Source organism: Dipodomys ordii, unplaced genomic scaffold (assembly GCF_000151885.1).
Source record: "Dipodomys ordii isolate 6190 unplaced genomic scaffold, Dord_2.0 Scaffold33, whole genome shotgun sequence".
NCBI classification, from domain to species: domain Eukaryota; kingdom Metazoa; phylum Chordata; class Mammalia; order Rodentia; family Heteromyidae; genus Dipodomys; species Dipodomys ordii.
This window is the reverse complement of record NW_012267249.1, coordinates 4,169,051-4,192,249: the sequence shown is the minus strand read 5'-3', so window position 1 is coordinate 4,192,249 and position 23,199 is coordinate 4,169,051. Positions and strand designations below refer to the sequence as shown.

Sequence of the window (23,199 nt, the reverse complement as noted above, 5' to 3'; positions counted from 1 at the left end):
TGGGAAGCCTGTACAATGTCCACAAAACACAGGGAAAGTATATAAATAATGTATATTTTCCTACAATAGAATAGTATACTGTACAGCAAAATGAGAGAGCAATGGCATTACAACATGGGTGACTCTTGCACACAGAACTGATCATAAAAGGACAGGCACAAGATGAACATACTTGATATATTTGCAAAGTATTTTTTAAATGGGCAGGGGTTAGGGTGTGGGCTTAGTGAAAGAGCACTTATCTAGTATGCATGAAGCTTGTGGTTTGATCCAGTACTACAGGCAATAAAACACATGGAAAAGCTAAACTATACTGTGTGGGATTTGTGCATAGGAAGCAAAACTATGAAGTAAAGCAGAGGAGCTTAATGATTGATGCCGAGGTGGCAAAGCAGTGGTATGAGATGGGAAAATGTATAGGCTGGCAGCCCTGGGTGGTGAGTGTATGAGGAGTTAAAGTTACAACTTGTTAAACTCTAGGTCTACATTTGGTGGTCCTCCTCCTCTTCCTCTTCCTTCTCCTCCTCCTCCTCATTCCCCACCCTCCTTCTTCTTTTTTGTTGGTTGTGGGGCTTGAACTCTGGGCCTGAGCACTATCCCTCAGCTCTTCAGCTCAAGGCTAGCACTCTACTACTTGAGCTGCAGTGTCACTTCCAGTTTTCTGGTGGTAATTGGAGATAAGAGTCTCACAGACTTTCCTGCCTGGGCTGGCTTTGAACCGCGATCTCAGCCTCCTGAATAGCTAGGATTACAGGCGTGAGTCACTGGTGCCTGACTTGATGCTTTTCCTGAGTGTGAAATTCCATATTAGTTGTTTGGGCTTAAATTCGGATTCTATTTATTAGATTTACAACCTTGAATCATTCCCTCATTTATAACAAGATGGCTCTTCAAGGGTAAAGGGAGGTTTATAAAAGATGGAGTCAATGAAAGATAACTATTGTAGATGATACTGCTGACATGTCAGCCACCATCAGAAAGATTTGAACCCTGAAAGACTGTTCATTGAGTCAACAAAGGTTAATAGTGTATCAATCATATGTAAGGCATCATGGTCTGTGTAAGTTTTATTTTTCAGTACTGGGGCTTCAACTCTGAATCTTATGCTTGCTAAGCAGGTGCTCTACTACATGAGCCATACCCCCAGCCATTTTTAGCTTTAGTTATTTTTAGAGTCTTGTTTCCCCCCCCCCCCACCCCAATGGTAGTCTCAGTCTGCGATCCTGCAACCTATGCTTCTTGCATGGCTGGGTAAAATACCATGACCAGCTTGTTGGTTGAGATGGGGTCTCATTAACTTTATGTCTGGCTTGCCTGCAAACTGAATACTGATCTGAGTAGTTCTGATAAAGTATTACTTGAATATGTTCAGAGTTAAGATGATCTAAGCAATATCTTTGAAGGAAAAGGTAAAAGGCTGTCATCTGAAGAGACATATTTAAAAATTTAAAGCTACATAACTACAAAGGTTTAGGGAATATGATCAATATTTTAAAACTTGTGAAGAAGAAGCTGGGAATATAAATCAGAGATGGTATATGTGCCTAGCATAAATGAGGGCTGGGTTTGATCCCCATCAACCAAACAAATAAACTTCTGTCCCCTCCAAAAAAAGGTCCCATAAAACTCATGACTGGAGAGGGTAGGGAAGAAGTTTATTCAGATGATAATGAAATACCAGAATTTTTAAGAAGGCCTTCCTTTTAGGTCGAGATAAATAAGCATTTGTTGTTTTCCTTTATACTTCCCTACAGATTATGACCAAAGACCTTTCTCTCTGCCTCTGTCTCTGTCTCTGTCTCTGTCTGTCTCTCTGTCTCTCTCTGCCTGCTCTAGGGCTTGAACACATGGGTTAGGCACTGTCTCTGAGCTTTTCTTGCTCTAGGTTAGGCTCTACCAATTGAGTCACAGGTCTACTTATGGCTTTTTGATAGTTAATTGGAAATAAAAGTCTCATATTTTCCTGCCCAGAGTGGCTTCAAAACACAATCCTCAGATCTTTACCTCCTGAGTTAGCTAGGATTACAGGCCTGAGTCACCAGTGCCCAGTTTCTCCTTCCTTCCCTCCCTCCCTCCCTCCCTCCCTCCCTCCCTCCCTCTTTCTCTCCCTCCTTCTCTCCCTCCCTCCTTATCTCCCTCTCTCCCTCCCCTCTCTTCTCTTCCCTTCCTTTCCCTTCCCTTTTCCCTTCCCTTCCCCCTTTTCCTCTCTTTCTCTTCCCCTCCCCCCCTCTCCCTCTTTCCTCCTTCCTTCATGTTCTTTTTGCTGGTAGTGGGGTTTGAACTCAGGGCCTCACTCTTGCTTGGCTTTTTCTACTCAAGATCAGCACTCTATCCACTTAAGCCACATCTCCTCTTCTGTTTTTATGTCATTTTTCAAATAAGAACCATTTCCCTCAATAGATTTGTGAAGGTAAACTTCTCTCATAAAGTACCAGGTAGTACATACTTTAGACATGAATTTTTTTTCTTTTTTGTCCGTCATGGGGCTTGAACTCTGGGCTTGGGTGCTGTCCTTGTGATCTTCAGTTCAAGGCTAGTGCTCTACCACTTGAGCCACAGTGGCACTTCCGGTTTTCTAGTGGTTTATTTGAGATAAAAGTCTCATGGTCTCTCCTGCCCCGGCTGGCTTTGAACCATAGGCATGAGCCACTGGAGCCTGGCTATCTACATGTTTTCCAGATGGCTTTTATACTATAAAAGTAGATTTGAGTAATGACTGGAGAAGCCATAAGAACTTCAAGTCTTGCCAGGCCAGTGGCTCAGGCCTGTAATCTTAGCTACTTAGGGGGCTGAGATCTGAGGATCCAAGTTCAAAGCCAGCAAGACTCTTATTTCCAATTAACCACCAGAAAACGAAGTGGTGCTGTGGCCCAAAGTAGTAAAGCACAAGCCTTGAACAAAAGAGCTCAGAGACAGCGCCCAGGCCCTGAGTTCAAGGCCCATGGCCATTAAAAAAAAAGAAAAGAAAAAGGAAAGAAGAGCAACCCTAGAAACAGGAGCAAAGAGGCTCAAAATGGCAGTCCTCCCCCTGGGTGCATTTACCCCTTTTAGACTAAGTGGGGAATCTGGTTGAAACCTTTCCTAGGTAAGTGTTTATATAATCTGGAAACTTCTACTCAGTTATTATTTGTAAAATGTTGAATTCCAGAACCTTTAGGGACTTCTAGAAACTAAGTCTCTAATATAGAGAGTTGAACCATAATTAAACGAAGGTCTATTGATGCAATGGTTCATTTTGAGCCTTATGGCTCAGAAAATTTGTATATGGAAGCTCTACCTAGATTCTTTTTTTTGGGGGGGGGTCCGGTTGTGGGGCCTGAACTCTGGGTCTGGGCGCTGTCCCTCAGCTCTTCAGCTCAAGGCAAGCACTCTACCATTTGAGCCACAGTGCCACTTCCGGCTTTTTTTTTTTTTTGGCTTACGTGGCTGAGGAATCGAACCCAGGGCCTCATGCATGCAAGGCAAGCGCTCTACCACTGAGCCACCTTCCCAGCCCCTAGATTATTTTTTAAAACAAACATGTTTGAGGGATTTCCTTTGTTTTTGTTTTTGCCAGTCCTGGGGCTTGAACTCAGGGCCTGGCACTATCCCTGAGCTTCTTTTGCTCAAGGCTAGCATTCTACCATTTGAGCCACAGTGCCACTTCTGGCTTTTTTAGTTTATGGGTACTGAGGAATGGAACCCAGGACTCCATGCATGCTAAGCAAGCACTCTACCACTAAGCCACATTCCCAGCCTGGGATTTCCTTTTAACATGTTGCTTATGTTAGGAAAACCAACTTTGTCCTCATGAACTGAATCTTTGTACTGATAGTGACACTGATTGAACCAATTTGTTAAGAATAAATAAATCCAGTGATATACAACAAGGGCAAGACAATCAGGGAAGCTTAGGTCACTGAAATTTAGTAAGTGATAAAAATTAAGATAATGATTTAAATAGATGGCATCACTTTAAACTTTTTCCTGTTTACTAATATCATGCACGCTCAAGCAGAAGAGAAATGACTGAGTTTTGTCCGTATTTATCCAGAAAAGGTTAAAGGAGGAATTTTTCCACTCATTCTTGAATCCCATGATGAAATATAATATTGAGGAATTTGTGTGTGTGTGTGTGTGTGTGTGTGTGTGCATGTGTGTGCGTGCGCGCTCAGGGCTGGTGCTCTACCACTTGAGCTATGTCTCTAGTCCAGTATTTTGATAGCTAATTGGAAATGGAGTCTCACAGACTTTCCTACCCAGGTTGGCTTTGACCCATGATCCTCAGATCTCAGCCTCCTAAATAGCTAGGATTACAGGCGTGAGTCACCAGTGGCTGGCCAATGTGAAGGAATTGTAATACACATATTCCCAGGGCTGGCTGAGATCTCTGGACAAAGGATGTCCCCACTTGAGTTACCTTAATGTTTTCTTCCTGCAGTAAGCTATTATGTTGCTTTAAGTCCGAGTTCTTTCCTCGCTCATACCGAAGCTCTTTTTCAGCTGAGCTGCAAAGAATTTGAAGCCGGTGTAAATTCTGACGAAGTTGTTGTACTTCATCTTGCTGCTGGTATTTTAGCTTTTCTCCAGACAATAGATACTAAAGCAAACATTATAAAAGAAACATATAATGTCAGAATGTGTTTATTCACATATATATGTTTTTGGAGCTAGCTTCCCTACCACAAATTACTCTTTCATATTTATGGCTAGTTAGTAATGTTCATAGAATTTAACAACTTTTTTTTTTTTGGTTGGTCGTGGGGCTTGAACTCTGGGCCTGGGCACTGTCCCTCAGCTCTTCAGCTCAAGGCGAGCACTATACCGCTTGAGCCACAGCACCACTTCTGGTTTTCTAGTGGTTTATTGGAGATAAGCGTCTCACGGACTTTCCTGCCTGGGCTGGCTTTGAACTGCGATCCTCATATCTCAGCCTCCTGAGTAGCTAGGATTATAGGCGTGAGCCACCAGCGCCCAGCAGAATTTAACAACTTTTATATACCAAAAATACTAAAGAAATTGTGGAACAAAAGCAGAGGAGCATAAACAATCTTCTCACTTTTCATATCCATGAAAAGCAACTGAAGCATGGATAACACTTTATTTACTTATTTATTTGGGGCATATTTCTGTATCTGTCTGTCTGAGGGCATAAACAAAGAAAATTTAGCAATCTAGCCTTCTTCATCACTTGCCTTGTACTACCTGATGATCCTTCTCCAGTTACTAGTCAACACATCCTTTTAAGGCTGTAATATTTTATTGCATATTTTTGTTTTGTTTTGTCGGTCGTGGAGCTTAAACTCTGGGCTTGGCACTGTCCCTGTGCTCTTCAGCTCAAGGCTAATGCTCTACCGCTTGAGCCACAGTGCCACTTCCTCATTGCATATTATAAACAGTAGACCATACTATTACACTATGTACCATTTATGATACCTCATTGTCTTTATCTGTTCACTGTTGACTATCCTGGAAAGTGGCACAATTAGACATAAGTACAGCTATCTCTTCAAAATATTAATTTAAATTCCTGAGATATATACCAAGAAGTGGAATTGCTGGATTATTTGGTAAATTTTGAATTTTTCGAAGAATCTCCATACTATTTTCCATAATGCTAATGTACATTTCCACAAATAGTGTACAAAAGTGTCCTTTTCTCCATATGTTCACCAACAAATTTTTTTTGAGAATAACCATTTTCAGTGGAGTGAATAGTTCGTTGAAGTGATGAAACTCATTGTGGTTTTCCTTTGCATTTCTCTAATCATTAGTGAAGATGAAGTTTTAAAAATATGTATGTCTATTGGCTTTTTTTTTTTTTTGCTGTTGGTCATGGGGCTTGAACTCTGGGTGCTGTCCCTCAGTTCTTTAGCTCAAGGTTAGTGCTCTATCACTTGAGCCACAGAACCACTTTCAGTTTTCTGGTGGTTTTATTGGAGATAAGAGTCTCACGGACTTTCTTGCCTGGGCTGGCTTTGAGCTGCAATCCTCAGATCTCAGCCTCCTGAGTAGCTAGGTTTACAGGTGTGAGTCACCTGTGCCCAGCTGCCTATTGGCTTTTTATATGTCTTTTTTTCACAAATGTCAATTTGGGTATTATGCCCATTTTTATTTGTTTGTTTGGTTTTTTTTTGGGTCCGGTCATGGGGCCTGAACTATGGGCCTGGGCGCTGTCCCTCAGCTCTTCAGCTCAAGGCTTAGCGCTCTACCACTTGAGCCACAGCACCACTTCCAGCTTTTTTCTTTTTGCTTATGTGGTGCTGAGGAATCGAACCCAGGGCCTCATGCTTGCAAGGCAAGCGCTCTACCACTGAGCCACCTTCCCAGCCCCATATTATGCCCATTTTTAAATCAGGTTGTTTTGTTGTTATTGAGTTCCACATTTTTTGGATATTAGTTTCTTACTTGATATAATTTGAAAATATTTTCTCCCAACTCCTAAATTCTGAATTATATTGATTGTTCCTTTGCCAAGCAGAAAGAAGCTTTAAAGCTTGATATAAAACCACTTAATATTTTTTGTTACTGTTACCTATGCTTTGGGAGGTCATAGCCAAAACAAAATCTTTGCCAAGCCCCATGTTAAACTTTATCCTTCAGTGACCATCAGCTGATGGGTGGATAAAGAAAATGTGGTAAATATAAACACACAGTGCAAGCTATTCAGCTTACAGAAGAAGGTTATTCTAACACTTGCCATACATAGATGAACTTGGAAGACATATGACTAAGTTAAATAAGCCAGGCACAAATAAGACAAATGCTACCTGGGTCTTTGTATATGTGGAATTAAAAAAAGTCAAACCTGGGGCTGGGAAGGTGGTAGAGTGCTTGCCTTGCATGCCTGAGGCCCTGGGTTCGATTCCTCAGCACCACATAAGCAAAAAGAAAAAAGCCGGAAGTGGCGCTGTGACTCAAGTGGTAGAGTGCTAGCCTGGAGCTGAAGAGCTGAGGGACAGCACCCAGGCCCAGAGTTCAGGCCCCACGACCGGACCCCCCCCCCAAAAAAAGTCAAACCTGTAGAAGCAAGGAGTAGGACAGTTGGTGACAGACACTGGGGACTGGGAATGGTGGGGTAATTAGGTGGGAGGTGGGGGGTGGGGAGTCAGAGGACACAAGTTTCAGTTCACTGTATTGAAAAAGTACCAGAGGTCTATTGTACTGCATGGTGGCTACGGCTAATAATATGTGCTTGGAAACTGCTAAAAGAATAGATCTTAAGTGTTCTCACTACTCCCACACAAAATAAGTATGTGATAGGCAAATTACCTGAGCAATCAGTACACAGTATATACAGGCATCAAAGCATCACACTCTATACCACAAATATATTCAAGCTATTTTTTTTTGTTTTGTTTTTCCTGGCCGTGGGGTTTGAACTCTGGGCCTGGACACTGACACTGAGCTCTTCAGCCCAAGGCGAGCATTCTACCACTTGCGCTATAGTGCCACTTCTGGTTTTCTGGTGGTTAATTGGAGATAAGAGCACGGACTTTCCTGCCTGCGATCCTCAGATCTCAGCCTCCTGAGTAGCTAGGATTATAGGCATAGGCCACCAGTGCCCACCTATATTCAAGTTTTTGTTGTTGGGTGCTTTTGTTTTATGAGAAGGCTCTTGTTATATGTATCAGGCTGGCCTCACTCCAGCAATCTTCCTGCTTTAGCCTCCTGGAGTTACTTTGACTGCAAACACTATGAAATGCCTTCGTCACCACTCTGGCTGCTCATTTAACCTGTGTATCACCAGGTCTGGCAATTTGTATATTTACTGATAGCCATAACTTAATAAGGCTGGAAATTTCTGAACATACTCTTTTATCAGTTCCCTCCATTCAGTAAAACTACTTTAACTTTTTTTTTTTTGCCAGTCCTGGGGCTTGAACTCAGGTCCTGGGCACTCACTGTACCTTAGCTTCTTTTGCTCAAGGCTAGTACTCTATCACTTGAGCCACAGCACCACTTATGGCTTTTTCTGTTTATGTGGTACTAGGGAATCAAATCCAGGGCTTCATGCATGCTAGGCAAGCACTTTATCGCTAAGCCACAGTCCCAGCCCCTAAACTACTTTAATTAAAAGACTAGTCATTTGAATTTTCTACAAGAGGTAAGCACACATATAATTCAAGAGATGAGGTATATTTGAAATTTCCTTACTACTGCTTTAGTATATTTATGCCCATGATTTTCTGGAAAGTCTGTCATTATTCTAATTTTATCTTGCTTATATTAAAAGCAGCACAGAACTCCCCAAGTTCTGTTAGTCTTTCAATTCCTATTTTGGTTTAATCAGAAAGGCAATCTGAATCCCCTTGTTCTAGAGCTACAAATCTCTAAGATCCCTAGAGAAAAAGTCTTTAACAGATTAAAATCTAATTACTAGGGAACCCAGTCTTTGGAATTAGATACATCTGGGTTTCAATTTTGAGTCTACCACTTATTAGTTTGATGGTCTTAGAGAGGTTACTTAGTTATCCATTTCCTCATGAGGAAATCAGGATAATAATAATATATGGTAGATAAAGGGAGGGTAAGTTAGCACACAGAGGGCCTTAGTAGGATGCCTGGACACTGAATGTGCATTCAGTAATGTTACCATTACTGTTGATACTACTTAGATTTACTCTGATTGCCTCCACTTAGATTTATTTTGACTACAAATGCAGTTACCACTCTGGCTGCTCATTTAACCATTAACAGCTTTGAACAATTAATCAGTAATCAGCATTTTCAATGGTTAGAACCCATTTAACATATCAAAACAGACATACAAGGGAAGTACCATTTCTACCAATGGACAAAGGCATATGAGTTTTGGCCTGTTTTGCAGACTGGAAAATCTTTCCAATGTACATTTTCCAGTCCAGTCACTTGCTAGCAAGTCCTCTGTCAAGGTGCTACTCAGCTAGTCAAGCAGCCAACACAAAGATTCTAGTTTCCTACCAGTAAATTGCTTTGCTGGTAGAATGTTACTGCACAACAACTCATTACATTATGACCAGTAGCCTGTAATGCTACCAGTAAGAGTGCAGTAATTAGCCGAGGTCTCTTTTGGATCAACCAACTGTTCATTAAGCCAATTATCCTCTATGAGTATCAGTTGGCAGGTTAAGGAGACACTGAAACACCATACTTACGGTAGGGATACAACACCAAGTAGTCTTTGAGGGGAAAAAGAAGTATGGCATTTCCTTCAAATATTAAGGATAAAATTATCATATGACCCAGAAAATGTATTCCTAGATATTAATGTAATTGAATTAAAATACATGAAAAGCTATGCATGTACGTGGATAGTCATAGCATTATTGTTTACAATAAACAAATGTTCAACAAATGACTTGGTGAATGAAAATATTGTAAGACTTTGATACAAAGTATTCAGTCATGGAAAGGAATGATGAGATTACCCAGTACTTTGAAAACATGCAATATGCAAGGTAGTCATCATAAAGGGTCACATATGGTATGGTTCCACACGTGTATGGCAGATCCAGAATAGGCAAACCCACAGAGACAGAAAGATTAATGGTTGTGTGGGGATGGGGGGGGGAATGGAGGGATGCCTATTAGTGAATACAAAATTCCTTCCTTGCTTCCTTGCTTGCTTGCTTCCTTCCTCTCCCTTTCTTTCTTTCTTTCTTTCTTTCTTTCTTTCTTTCTTTCTTTCTTTCTTTCTTTCTTTCTTTCTTTCTTTTGTTCTTTCATTCTTTCATTCTTTCTTTCGTTCTTTCTCTTTGTCAGCCAAGGGGCTTGAACTCAGGGCCTGGGAGATGTCCCTGACCTTTATTGCTTTGGCTAGTGCTCTACCACTTTGACCAACAGCACTACTTCAAGTTTTCTGATGGTTAATTGGAGATAAGAGTCTAACAGAATTTCTTGCCTGGGCTGGCTTTGAACCACAATTCTCAGATCTCAGCCTCCTGAGTAGCTAGGATTACAGTTATGAGCCACTGGCACTTGGCATAAGATTACTTTGAGGTAAGAGGATGAGTAAGATGTTCTAAAATCATAGAGATGGCTATAAACACTGTAAATTTAATAGTAACAGTTGAAGTGTACACTTTAAATGTTAATGTTGTATGGCATGCAAATTATGTCAATAATTGTATTTAAAAATGAAAAATAAGCTAATTTTATTTTCCTTCAAATTTTCAGAGATGTGTCCTTGACCCAGGATAAACAACACCATTGCACATATCCCATGGGGGAGAGAGGCTATAAGAAAGCAACCTTGGAAGACAAAGAGGAAGGATGCTGAGCACAGAGAGGCACTGCAGACTTGCCCCAGCACCCAAACCAGCAGCAGTGATATTAGACATCCTTTAATTAAGATCCTCTCTTAGAGAGACAGCAACTGCTTTAGAACTGTAGCTTGACCAGAGTCAGCATCACCATCTTCTTCACAGAGGTGATGTAGCTCTCCAGCTACTCTTTAAACATTCTGAGCTCATCTGACATGTACACAAACATGCCAAACTCCATGACAGAGGACAGATTCAAGCGGATGGAAGCCACTGCAGATTCTTCACTCAAACATCCTCAGGTGAAAATTTCATCTGGCCAAGAAACCTCAGTGTTCCATGACAGTGCTCCTGCAGCTCTAGACTTTTACCTGGAATTCTGTGAAAAGTCTTGACTTGAGCAGGTGGAAAGAGACAGGCCCTATGAAAGCACAAACCATCCAGCTGGAGTCAAAGGCAGAAACCTGCCACATCTACCTTGTTCATATTGCTAAAATAGGACCTAACACATCATAGGTGATTATTATTGGCTGACTAAAGGCAGCCTCCTGAATAGCTAGGATTACAGATATGAGCCACCAGTGCCCAGCTTGATTCACTTTTCTAGTGGATGTTATCAGCCAAATGGCTGAATCACACATCAGTATTTACTTATGAGTACAATAGCCCTCCTCTGTGGATCTCAAAATAATTTCCAGAAAGTTGGATGGGAGAGAACTTATTTTGTATAATAAAGACAGACCTGTAACATAGAGTATGGCAAATTCTCCTCTCTCTTCCTGAAAGCAAATCTATAGTAAACGCAAAAGCTGTATTTAAAATAATCCAGTTTGAAATATTTTGTACACTAAGGCCCTCAACAAGAATAGGGAATGTCCACTCTGTATATAATGTAACTATATATAAAAACAATAAAAAATAATAGGGAGGGGCTGGGAATGTGGCTTAGTTGTAGAGTACTTGCCTAGCATGCATGAAGTGCTAGGTTCAATTCCTCAGTACCACATAAATAGACAAAGCTGGAAGTTGTGCTGTAACTCAGATGGCAGAATGCTAGCCTTGAGCACAGAGAGGCTTCGGGAGAGTGCTCAGGCCCCAGGACTGGCAAAAAAGAAAAAAAGAAAGAAAAAAAAAGAATAGGGAATATGGTACTCATCCTAAGCAGAGGTGAACTGCCAATCAGCACTTTTTATATCAGAATGCTTTTATAATAAAGTGAATCAACTGTTGGGCTTGGTTCAGATTATGGTTGTTATTTTATTACTATTCAGGCTATGGTTACGATTGGTAGTGATGGTTAAAAATGATATTGATCTCTGTAACTAATTGGAGGGAATAGCTCTGCAGCACAGGTTCACAGCACCTACCTGGGTGGTACTGTCATCTGAACTGTCCCCACAGCTCTGAGACTGAAGGTTCAGATCTCCTCCAAGTCTCTCAGCTTCCTCGGGCCTTGCCACCGCGTGTCCTTCATCTTTCCAGTCTGCACTGTGCTGTGATTGTGCCTCCTTCTGCCCCTCTCTTGGGAAAATGCCCTCCTCCTTCACTGATTTCTCTCCAATGTCCTTCTGCTTACTTTCTCCTGATTCAAGACTTGATGCAAATACAATAATAAAAACTATCAAAACACTTGTTACTATAGCAGAATAGGAAGAAAAAAGCAAAACTGCAATGAGATTTTGTAAAAAGAATCCTTCAGCAGAACAGTTATTCTTTTTCAGTGGTTGGACTTGAACTCAGGGCCTGGGTTCTGTCCCTGAGCTCTTTTGCTCAAGGCTAGCACTCTACCACTTGAGCTACAGCATCACTTCCAGTTTTCTGGTGGTTAATTGGAGCTAAGAATCTCACAGGGACTTTTCTGCCCAGGCTGGCTTCAAACTGTGAACCTCAGATCTCAGCCTCCTGAGTAGCTAGTATTACAGGTGTGGGCTACTGGTGCTTATCTTGTTTTTACAAGCATTAAAAACAAATTAAGTTTTTCTTTTTCTTTTTTTAAAACTGCATTCAGGGAGTTGGTTCATCATTGATCTTTGTTTAGAAACAAATGATAAGTCTGAATTTCTCAACATTTAGTGTTTTGCTGGGCAGACACAAGTGAGAAAGCTAGTTTAAAGTCACTAAAAAAGCATTAGATACTTGGGCATTAGGTATTAGGGCTACAATAAGCTAATCTCTGACAAAGGAGATTAAATTAAAGGAGAAAGATAAATGAACAGTGATTTGACTAAGTCTGATGAATGGGCAGGCCCAAGCCAGACAAAAGTAAAAGTAGTAATGTATACATATTTGCATGTATTAATGAGTGTTGGAGGAAAGCGAGCTAGTGTATATAAGAGAATGAAAAACCCAGGTGTCTGTGGCTGTACACCTGTAACCCTAGCTACTCAGGAAGCTGAGATTTGAGGATGATGGTTCAAAGTCAGCCCAGGTGAGAAAGTCTGTGAGACTCTTTTCTACAATTAACTGCACCAAAAAAGCTGGAATTGAAGCTGTGGTTAAGTGGTAGAATGCTAGCCTTGAGCACAAAAGCTAAGTGGTAGCACCTAGGCCCTGAGTTCAAGCCTAGGACTGGGATAAAAACAACAACAACAAGCCAAACAGGGAAAAGCAAATATGTCCCAGGACTATTTAAGCAATCAGATGTGTGAACTCCCAGAAGCTTTACAAAGACCATGTGGATAGCATGAGTCAACGAAACCAGAGAGAGAGTGATATCATAACTCATATGGCAAATAACAGGGACTAGAGCAAGGATTGATTCTGGAGAGATTTATAAACCCTATGGATACCATTGTCACCTAGTAAATGTAGCAAGTAAAGAAGAACAATAACCACAGATGACACTGTATTTCTGACTGGGGCACATATACAAGTGGATGGTGAATCAAGGTGGGGAGCAGACTAGGGACGTGTCTGAAGTGAAGACTCAGCTTGAGAAAAAAACATGAGCAATGTTGGGATTCAGTAAGAGGAACATGGAGAAGGGCAAAGGGAGACAAAGAGGATCGTGCTAGATGGAAGCCAAAAGGACAAGTAGAAGAGGTCAAGAAGCCAGAGAGGGAAGAAGAAAGCCAGGAGACTGAGAGCCACAGAAACAAGAGGAGGGAGGTACCTTGAATGAGAGAGAACACAAGCATGCCATATACACACATGCACACACACATATGAGTGCACCACACTCATTTTTCAGTGTTAGGATCGAATCCAATGTTGGTATTGAACTCAGGTCTTTGCGTATGGTAGACAAAAACTCCACCTTTTATTCACTGAGCTTTAAGTTGGTTTTAGGTGCCTTGAAACCTAGTATCACATGCTTCATACATTATAATTGGTTCCTAAATTCTTTTTTTCTGTCCAACTCTGGGTCTGGGAGCTGTTCTTCAGCTCTTCAGCTCAGACTAGTGCTCTACCACTTGAGCCACAGTGCCACTTCTGATTTTCTGGTGGCTAATTGGAGATAAGAAGGTGGCTCAGTGGTAGAGCGCTTGCCTTGCATGCCTGAGGCCCTGGGTTCCATTCCTCAGCACCACATAAGCAAAAAGAAAAAAACCGGAAGTGGCGCTGTGGCTCAAGTGGTAGAGAGCTAGCCTTGAGCTGAAGAGCTGAGGGACAGCGCCCAGGCCCAGCGTTCAGGCCCCATGACTGGATCAAAAAAAAAAAAAAAAAGAGTCTCATAGACTTTCCCACCTGGTCTAGCTTTGAATTGAGATCCTCAGATCTCAGCTTCCTGAGTAGCTAGGATTACAGGTGTGAGCAACCAGTTAGTGCCTGGCTCCCCAATTCTTTAGGAAGACAATTTGGCAATGAATATCATTGCCAAATGAAAAATGTTCAGATTCTTTGAATAACTGCAAACAATTAATGAATTGTGATAATTGATAAGAACCAATCTTAATATGCAGTAATTGTCATAACATCATTATGTGAGTGTGAGTGTGAATGTGTGTGTGTGTGAGTGTGTCTATGGGTCCTAAGGCTTGAACTCAGGGCCTGGATGCTGTTCTTTATGTTTTTCACTCAAGACTGGTGCTCTACTAGTGGGGGCCACAGCTCCACTTTTATATTTTAGTAAATTGGAGATAAGAGTCTTACGGATTTTTTTGCCCTGGCTAGCTTTAAACTGTGATCCTCAGATCTCAGCCTCCTGAGTAGCTAGGATTACAGGCATAAACTATGGTACCTGACTATTCTTTCCTTTTATTTAATTTAACCATTGACCCACACAAACGAGTTTGGTGTATCTAGTAGTTTTTGTGGCCAAGACAGAATAGTTCATTTGACAAAAAGCCTCTTGTGTGTGTGTGTGTGTGTGTGTGTGTGTGTGTGTGTGTGTGTGAGAAAGATACTATCAGTAAAGAAACAGAAAGCATTAAGGGGGTAAGATTAAACAATTCAATAAAAGAAAAAGGTTAGATAAAATGTTAAATAAGAACAGCAGGAGGGAAAGCCACTAGGGTATAGTCTCAGTTATATTTTAAAAATACCTGTGTAAGCTGGGTACCAGTAGTTCATATCCTGTAATCCTAGCTACTCAGGAGGCTAAGATCTGAGGATCAGGATTCAAACCCAGCCTGGGCAGAAAAGTCCCTGAGATTCTTATCTCCAATTAACCATCAGAAAACCAGAAGTAGCACTGTGACTCAAGTGGTAGAGTGCTTGCCTTGAACTGAAGAGCTCAGGGACAGCGCCCAGGCCCAGAGTTCAAGCCCCACCACCGACACACACACACACACACACACACACACACACACACAAAACCCCCCAAAAACCCAAAAATCTTTTTAAAAATAAAAATACATGTATATGTGCAGGAGAAAAAAAAGAAAACTGAAGGCCTCTCTCTGGTGAGAATTATAGGTATTCATAATCTCCCCTTTTTTGTGCTATCTGAATTTTCAATAAAAAATGAATACATTGTTCTTTCTGAAGAGGGTCTCATTGCATAGCCCAGGCTGACCTAGAACTTGCTGTGTAGCCCAGACTGGCCTGTAGCTTATGATCTTCCTGCCTTAGCCTCCTAGCTATTGGAATTACAGGCGAGTACAACTCTGAGTGATTCATATATTACATTTAAGAGCAACAGGGAAAGTTTCAAAATGTAATACTAGATCAACAGACAAACTCAAGGAATGCTTAACACTAGTTTCCAGCCACATCACTTGGAAAAGCCAAATTGTTATAATGACCAAGCCCAATAAAATGTAACCCTCAAATTAATGTGATATAGGATTTTTCTCAATTTACCGGAGTTCCTTTCTCTCTTCTTTTGGGTTTTGAATCTCTACTTCCAAAATTGGTACACTAGACACCATATCTTCATAGGGATTTTCACTTGTAATTAAATTAGAAGTTGTAGTTTTTTCCCCTACAATGAAATGATTTAATTGTTCCACTTCTTGTGAAAACGTCAATACCTGTAAAATTAAGCAAAAAGGCAAATATTCTGTTTTATATGCTCTACTGATTCTAGTTAAGCGCTTAATTATTGGCTTGGATAATTAAACCAAATAAATATATAACTGACAGTCCAATTTAATGCTTTGTAGTTGTTATATAATGTAATCTTTTTTTAACCATGGGCATATGAAAGCCCATAATTTAAACAAACCAAAACAAGGTATTGTTGGTTTCTGGTATTGACATTTTTGTTCTAGACCTTTTAACAAGCAACAAGTTTTAATCAATAGCTTTATACTACTATAAAACACTTTTACATTATACTACCACATACTATATATATATATATATCACATATTACTAGTATATTACTAGTAGTATGCAACATATTTATGTTACTATACCACATATTTTGTTCTCACATCTTACATGTACATCACTCATCATTATGCAACAGTAATACAATGCTGAGAAAGCATCAAGAAGAATGTTAGATACATGTTACAAAGAACACCTTTTTTCCAGTCTATTTGAAAAACACTTAATTGAACTTTTAAAGGCTCTCAGAGTATTACAGTGGGTCTCCAATTTTAGCATACAAAAGCTGCACTCTGGGAATTTATTTAAACTGCTACCTTAGGTTTGCAGCTCCAACTTGGAAATGTGGACTCAGTGGTCACAGAAGGAAATAAGAATTTGCCCTTCCAATAAGCTTCCCAAGAAAATTTAGCGCAAGAAGAGCCACAGTCTTATAATTTAGAAAAACATGTGTTTTAAAAAAAATTTGCTTTACTTTTGGAATGTTTTTGAAGATTTCTTCTCCTCAAAGTTTACTCTACATGTTCACATAAAGTGAGAGAAAACTCCTTCCAAAGTGGACAGGGTGGGTTGGAACAGGAAGGAAGACGGATCTCCATCACAGTATTGTGGGAAGGAAGCCTCCCTTGGAAAGAGAAAGTTGCTGTAGTAATTGCACAATGGAGTTAAACCTACAAACAACTGAAGTTGACTCTAAGGGATGCCTTTGTTCGGTTTTAAGACTGCAGTGGTCTGAAGAGAACCTACAGGGTGTGACAGACCATCATCTCATACCTCTATCTGCTCCAACCCTACGGACTGTAATTAACTTACAGCTGAGAAGGAGGGTCTTGAATTGGCCTTGGGTGGCAGGAAGATGGGGTGGGCTAAGAAGGGACACTAGACATTTTAAGCCTGGAAGCCTTGTGTTCAACGGCAATGATTTAGGATAGTGGTTCTGCTGGAGTAGATGCTACAAAATGAGGAGATGAGGAAACAATGCCAGAAGGAAGGAGTCAGATTATGAAAAAACTTGAGACACCTTTCCCCCCTCCCCCCTCTCTTTTTTTTTTTGTCAGTACTGGAGTTTGAACACAGGTTCTTGTGCTTGCCAGCCTAGCCCTTTTTGCTTTAGTTATTTTTCAGACAGGATCTTGCTTGAGGTAGGTTAGCCCTCAGACCACAATCCATCTACCTTTGCCTACCACATAACTGGGATTACAGATAGATTCCACCATACTTGGCTTGTTCTTTGCGATAGGGTCTTGCTAAGTCTTTTACATACTGTGATTCTATTCTGATTCCCATGTAGCTGGGGTTAAAGACATGAGCCGTTGCATCTGGCTCCCTCACCTTGTCTTCTGTATTAACTTTCCCCGTGACATTTTGGGAGACCTGGTCCTTTAGTTGTACATGCGATAGTGACTTACTTGCTGATAAGGTTCCACAGACGTGTAGTTTTTCCCTCTCAGGCAGTAAAAGTGTATTCTGGACCCTCCCCCCCCATTACATACTGTCAAATACGCTCAAAAATTAAGTTGGTGGAAAGCTGGCTCCACATAAAGCACTTTTGCATGAATACTAAGTGTCAAGTATTGGCTTAAGTTTGCATATTTATCCTGAAATATTGACTCATAACCCACACCATGTATATTTCATGTTAATAGTAATAAAATCGAATTTTCAAGTCACCTCTTACTGAAGGTGAATTTTCTTTAACATGAGTGTTAAACACTGAGATGCTAAGGCATTTAGTCTCACCTCTGTTTCTAATTCAGAATTCTCTCTTTGTAGCAGGTCATATGCTATTAAAAGTTTGTCTCTGCCCGTTGCTGCCTCTGGAAGATGCTGGATTTCCTTATAAAGGCATTTCAGTTCTGACTTTGACTTTTGGAATTCCTGATTAAGAAATAAAGATATTTTATAGAACAAGACTATTTTCCCTATGGGATATGTTTCTAAAATTTAATTTTCATATTGTCATTTTTCTTGCTGTTTTAAGTATTAATGAAACTGAGCAGTCTTAATTTTCTACTACTCACAGGCTGAAAAACTTGGCTTTCTAGTCCTTCCTGCTTTAAGCAAGGCTTATACAGGTAAAATGCTTAGCAGCTTCTACACTAAAAAAGTTATATTATCCATCTTAAAATATATCTTAGTTTGCTAAAATAAAAATAGTCCTTTGTCTTAGTAGTTTTAAGAAACTAAAGCAAACAATTCTGTTTTCTTGTCATGAAAATTACCTATAGGCTTGTATTTCTGTTTTTTTGTTATTTCAGTAAGACTCAAAATTTATTCAAAGCAATCAACCAAACAAAAATGTATCTTAGGCTGGACAAAGTGGCTGAGAACTATAATCCAAGCTATTCAGGAGGTAGAGATCTGGAAGAGTGCTGTTTGAGGCCAGCCCAAGATGAAAGTTAGCAGCATCCCTCCATTTCAACAAACACATCTCGAGGTATGGTGGTTCACAGCTGTGATCCCACTGTGTCAGAGGTAGAGAAAGGAGGAGCACAGTTCAAGGCCAGCCAGATAAAACATGCCAGACCCTATGTGAGAAATAACTAGAGCAAAAAAGGCAATTGTAAAGAGCCTGCCTACCTACCAAGCTACAAAGTTCTGAGTTCAAAACTCCAGTACTGCCCAAACAAATGTATCTTATTTTTTTGCCTTTCATACAATGTATTACTGTGTTGTTTACTTTTTATCTGCAAACACCCCTAGAACAGGGTTATTGAAACTAAGTTTCAGAGACTTGGTCAATCTGCCTGAAGGCACACAGCCAGGAAATGGGAAAGCTGAAATTTCAAACTCATGCCTGGTCTGACTCCAGACTCTTTGTTCTTAGGTGTAAATTGTGCTAACTTTCTTAACAATGTATAGCCAAAGACCTAAATCAACTCAGTTTTCCTCTAGCCCTCTGCTTTTCTTTTCATATATGAGACAAAAACACTTTAGGCACAGGTTTTCCTTAAAGTCCTACATTGATTACATGGAATGTGTGGCATTTGATTGGCAAACAGTCAAGAGGTGGAGTCAATCGGAAGTGTCCAATAACCAAAAGGTTATATAAAATTTAGATCAGGAGAGTAGCTGCTTAGTATTTCCCCACAACTCTGATATCAAAGGAGGGAAAAAATACTGATCGCAATGGGCAAAAAGGAAAGAAGGTAGGGTGTGGCCTCTCCACACAACAGGAAGCAGGCTGGTGGTGTTCTGTCCCATTTTCCTAAAAATTTCTGTAAGCTCATCACGATTTTGCAAACGGATTAAACATATATTATCCTCTAAACTGGTCATCTTGAGTCCATGAGCTTAGTTCCAGAGGTCTTTCCTCAAAGTTGAGGCTGATTGAGTCTCCTGATAGATCTTTCCAAGGTGACATGACAGGAGGTTTAAAGGAGACAAGCCTGGATGCTACAAACACTGTAACTACCAAACATCTGCTACTTAAAGAACCCCTTGGCTAGTGCTGAGACACAATTTGAGGAAACAACAGAACTAACCTATTATTACTAGAAATATATATTCTGGGGTGCAAGAGACTGAGCTGCTGGCTGGGAAGTTGGCTCAGTGGTAGAGCGCTTGCCTCCCATGCATGAGGCCCTGGGTTTGATTCCTCAGCACCACATAAACAGAAAAAAGCCAGAAGAGCTAAGGGACAGCACCCAGGTCCAGAGTTCAAGCCCCACCACCAAAATAAGAAAAAAAAAGGGACTGAGCTGTATGTCCTAAAAATTCCTATGCTGAAACCATAGTTCCCTGTATTTAAAGACAAAGGCCAAGAAAGTGATGATAAAAGTCAAATGAAAATTTAAGGATGGCCAAAATTGATAGGTTTGGGGCCTGCATGGAAGAAATGGAAGAACTCCTACTCTTTTCTATCATGAGGACCCAGCAGAAGGTGCCCGCCTGCATGCCTGGAAGAAGCTCTCTCCAGGCACTGTACTGGGCATTGTACTTGCTTGTTCTGGGACTTCTCAGCCTTCAGAATTGCAAGGAAATGAATCCCTGTTGGTTAAGCCACTCCTTTTGTGATGTTTGCTTATAATACCCAAATAATTTGGTTACAGTTAGCCCAAACTAGGATACACAGTTATATTTTAAAATTAAATGATAGTATACAATTCCTAAACTAGGAAAGCAGGACGAAAACAACATCTAGAGACGGCAATACCTCACTATCAACTTCCAAAGCCTTCTGTATAGAAATAAAACTGGTTATCAGTTGCTCTCTTTTCTCTCTCTCTTCTGATAAATCATTTTCAAATATTTCAATATTTTCTTGGCTCATTTTCAATATCTGTAAAAATCATTTTACAAAATTCATTTTACATACAATAGCAGCCTTTCCCGTAAGTTTTCACATTAATAATTCTAAAATCATGTGGGAGATACATAAATAGGAAAATGAATTCAATGTCACATTTTCTCCAAACTTGTTTATACAACTGTAATATGTAGCAATATTTATCCTCTTATCCTATATTTATCCCCTATAGCTATTATGATAGGAACCAAACATGATTCTGAAAGTATTTTTTATAAATTTTAAGCAATTTTCAAATGCAAGGTACTAGATGAAATATCCCAAAGTAACTGATGCTGCTAACTGGAACAGTAATGGTAGTAGCCCCTATTTATTGAAAGCTCATTGCATATCAGAGCCTATGGTAAATATTTGGCATGAATCATCCTACTTTGCTTTCCTAGGACTCCATGAGTGCGCCCAATCTTTTTCAGAGGAGATAGATGAGGCTCAGCTATGTTAAGTAACATGTTAGAAAATCTGCTCAAGGTCATACTGGTAGCATTGGCATTCAAACCCAAACTAAAAAGCAATTATTTTAACTATCTACTCAACTCATTTTGTCAAAGTACATTTCCTCTTGGGTATAGAAGCCTATTATGCAATAGGATTGAACTCCAAATGTACCTTAGTGAACACAGAGTGAGAGTCAAGCCAGTTCTCTTGGGACAGTGATCTCTACTGAAGGAATTCACCTGTCATGTGCATACATGCACATTTGCCTGAGCTAGGTGGGAAGCAGCAGGAGAGCCACAAACCTATACTCACACCCAGGAGGCAAGAAGTGGTAGGCTCCACCACTCCTGTTTCTTAGCTTCAGTTTCCTCTTCTGAAAAGTAGGGAGAACGATGCTTGGGCATACTTGGACCATGAGCTCATAGAAAATGCTCTGGAAATGGCAGATTAGGTTATTCTTGGATGGTTTGGAATTCTTACTTTTCATTTTTGTGTCAGTAGTAGGGCTTGAACTCAGAGCCCTGTACTCTCATTCTCCAGCCCCAACAGCTAGTATTCTACTATGTGAGCTATACCTCTACTTCCAACTTTTCACTGGTTGATTTGACATGAGCCTCTTGGATTTGTCTGGCTCTGAACCATGATCCTTGGATCTCAGTCTCCTGAGTAGCTAGGATTATAGGTAGGAGCCATCAGCAGTTGGCCATATTTATTCTCCAGTGAGGAAATGCCTTTAAAAGCATCTCTTTGAGATTTCAATGCACTAGTTTATTCTACAAATATTTCTTTTCTTTCTTTCTTTTTATTTTCTCTATAATTTTTAATTTTAATTTTATTATTATAAATGTGATGTGCAGAGGGGTTAGTTACATAAGTCAGGTAATGAGTACATTTCTTTTTAAGCAATGTCACCCCTTCCCCCTTTCTTCTTTTCTTTTCTTTTCTTTTCCTTCTCCTTCCCTCCCTCCCTCCCTCCCTCCCTCCCTCCCTCCTTCCCTCCCTTCTGGGGCTGGAACTCAGTTTTCTTAAGATCAGAACATTACCACTTAAGCCTTGCCTCCAGTTCTGACGTCTTGCTGGATAATTGGAGATAAGAGACTCACAGATTTGTCAGCCTCTGGGGTAGCTAGGATTACAGGCATGAGCCACCAGGACCCAGCTATCCTACATCTATTTCTAATAGGCTCCTTGTAGGCTGACTTCTGGAAAGTTCTCTGTAACCACTGGTCACAGTCATAGGGAGCAGATTTGCCACACTTCCCCATTTGCTTTCTTCTCCTGTTGGACATTTCTAATCCCTATTACCAAAAGCAACTGAAGAATTATCATTGGATGTCTTACCTCATTCAGGTCTTGTACTTTAATTGTCTCTTGATCTTTCATAGTTTTATCTTCTGTCTTCCTATATTACTGATAAACCAGGTTCTAAGATGGAAATCTTAATCCAAATAAGTTACTAGTTAAAATACATGTGCATTATTTTTAATTTTTAAAATTTTTGTGCCTGTCCTGAGGCTTGAACTCAGGACCTGGGCACTATCCCTGAGTTTCTTTTATTCAAGACTAACACTCTAGCACTTGGGCCATGGCTCTACTTCCAGCTTTTTTGGTGATTAATTGGAGATAAGAGTCTTCCTGTCCCAGCTAGCTTGGAATTTCAGCCTTCTTAGTAGCTAGGATTACAGGTGTGAGCCACTGGCACCTGGCTATATGCATTATTTTTTTAATATTTAAAAATAAAATACATTTTTTGCCAGTCATGAGGCTTGAACTCAGAGCCTGGGCACTGTCTCTGAGCTTCTTTTGCTCAAGGCTAGCACACTACCACTTGAGCCACCGCACCACTTCTGACTTTTTTCTGTTTATGTGGTACTGAGGAATTGAACCCAGGGCTTCATGCATGCTAGGCCAGCACTCTACCACTAAGCCACATTTCAAGCCTTAAAGTACATTTCTTAAGCATCCTTTCCTGATGCTACATCCCTGAAATCTCTTCCTACAACTAAGTTTTACTTTGTTTCTGTTTGTCTTTGGTATAAGTTACTTTATTATGGATTTGAACTTCAGTCACTGTTGGGCATGAGCCAAAGAGAACAAACATTCCATTACATAAATACACTGCAGAATCTGGATTGTGTGGAATTGTCAAACTGACTTTACCATCTACCATTCTCATGTTAAATTAAAAAAACACTAAGGGCAAAAACTGAACAGGAAAAGCAGTTTTATGTTTTAAAGAGAGTGAATGCTACTTAAAATAAATCATGCTAAAACCCAATAATGACTTTTATAATTTTTTCTATCCAGTAACATGGACAAAAAGTCTAATCAGCATTAGTGCTGGTGGCTCAGCTACTCAGAAGCTGAGCACTGGCTTTAAGTAAAAAAGCAAAGGGACAGCACCCAGTCTCTGAATTCATGACCCTGTATTGGCATATACCCCCACAAGGGTACATGTGCATGTGCGCACACGCGCGCGCACACACACACACACACACACACACACACACACACACA

The 23,199-nt window shown here is 40.4% G+C and overlaps 1 protein-coding gene across 1 annotated transcript in view; it reads right to left on the bottom strand.

Moving 5' to 3' along the window:
• The window catches only part of Ccdc30 (coiled-coil domain containing 30), a 95,980-nt gene that overhangs the window by 47,002 nt on the left and 25,779 nt on the right, over positions 1-23,199 (bottom strand). The window contains exon 7 of the mRNA XM_013016836.1: positions 4,400-4,579. Within this exon, the coding sequence (XP_012872290.1) occupies positions 4,400-4,579 (180 nt within the window). The remainder of the gene's footprint in view (positions 1-4,399; positions 4,580-23,199) is intronic.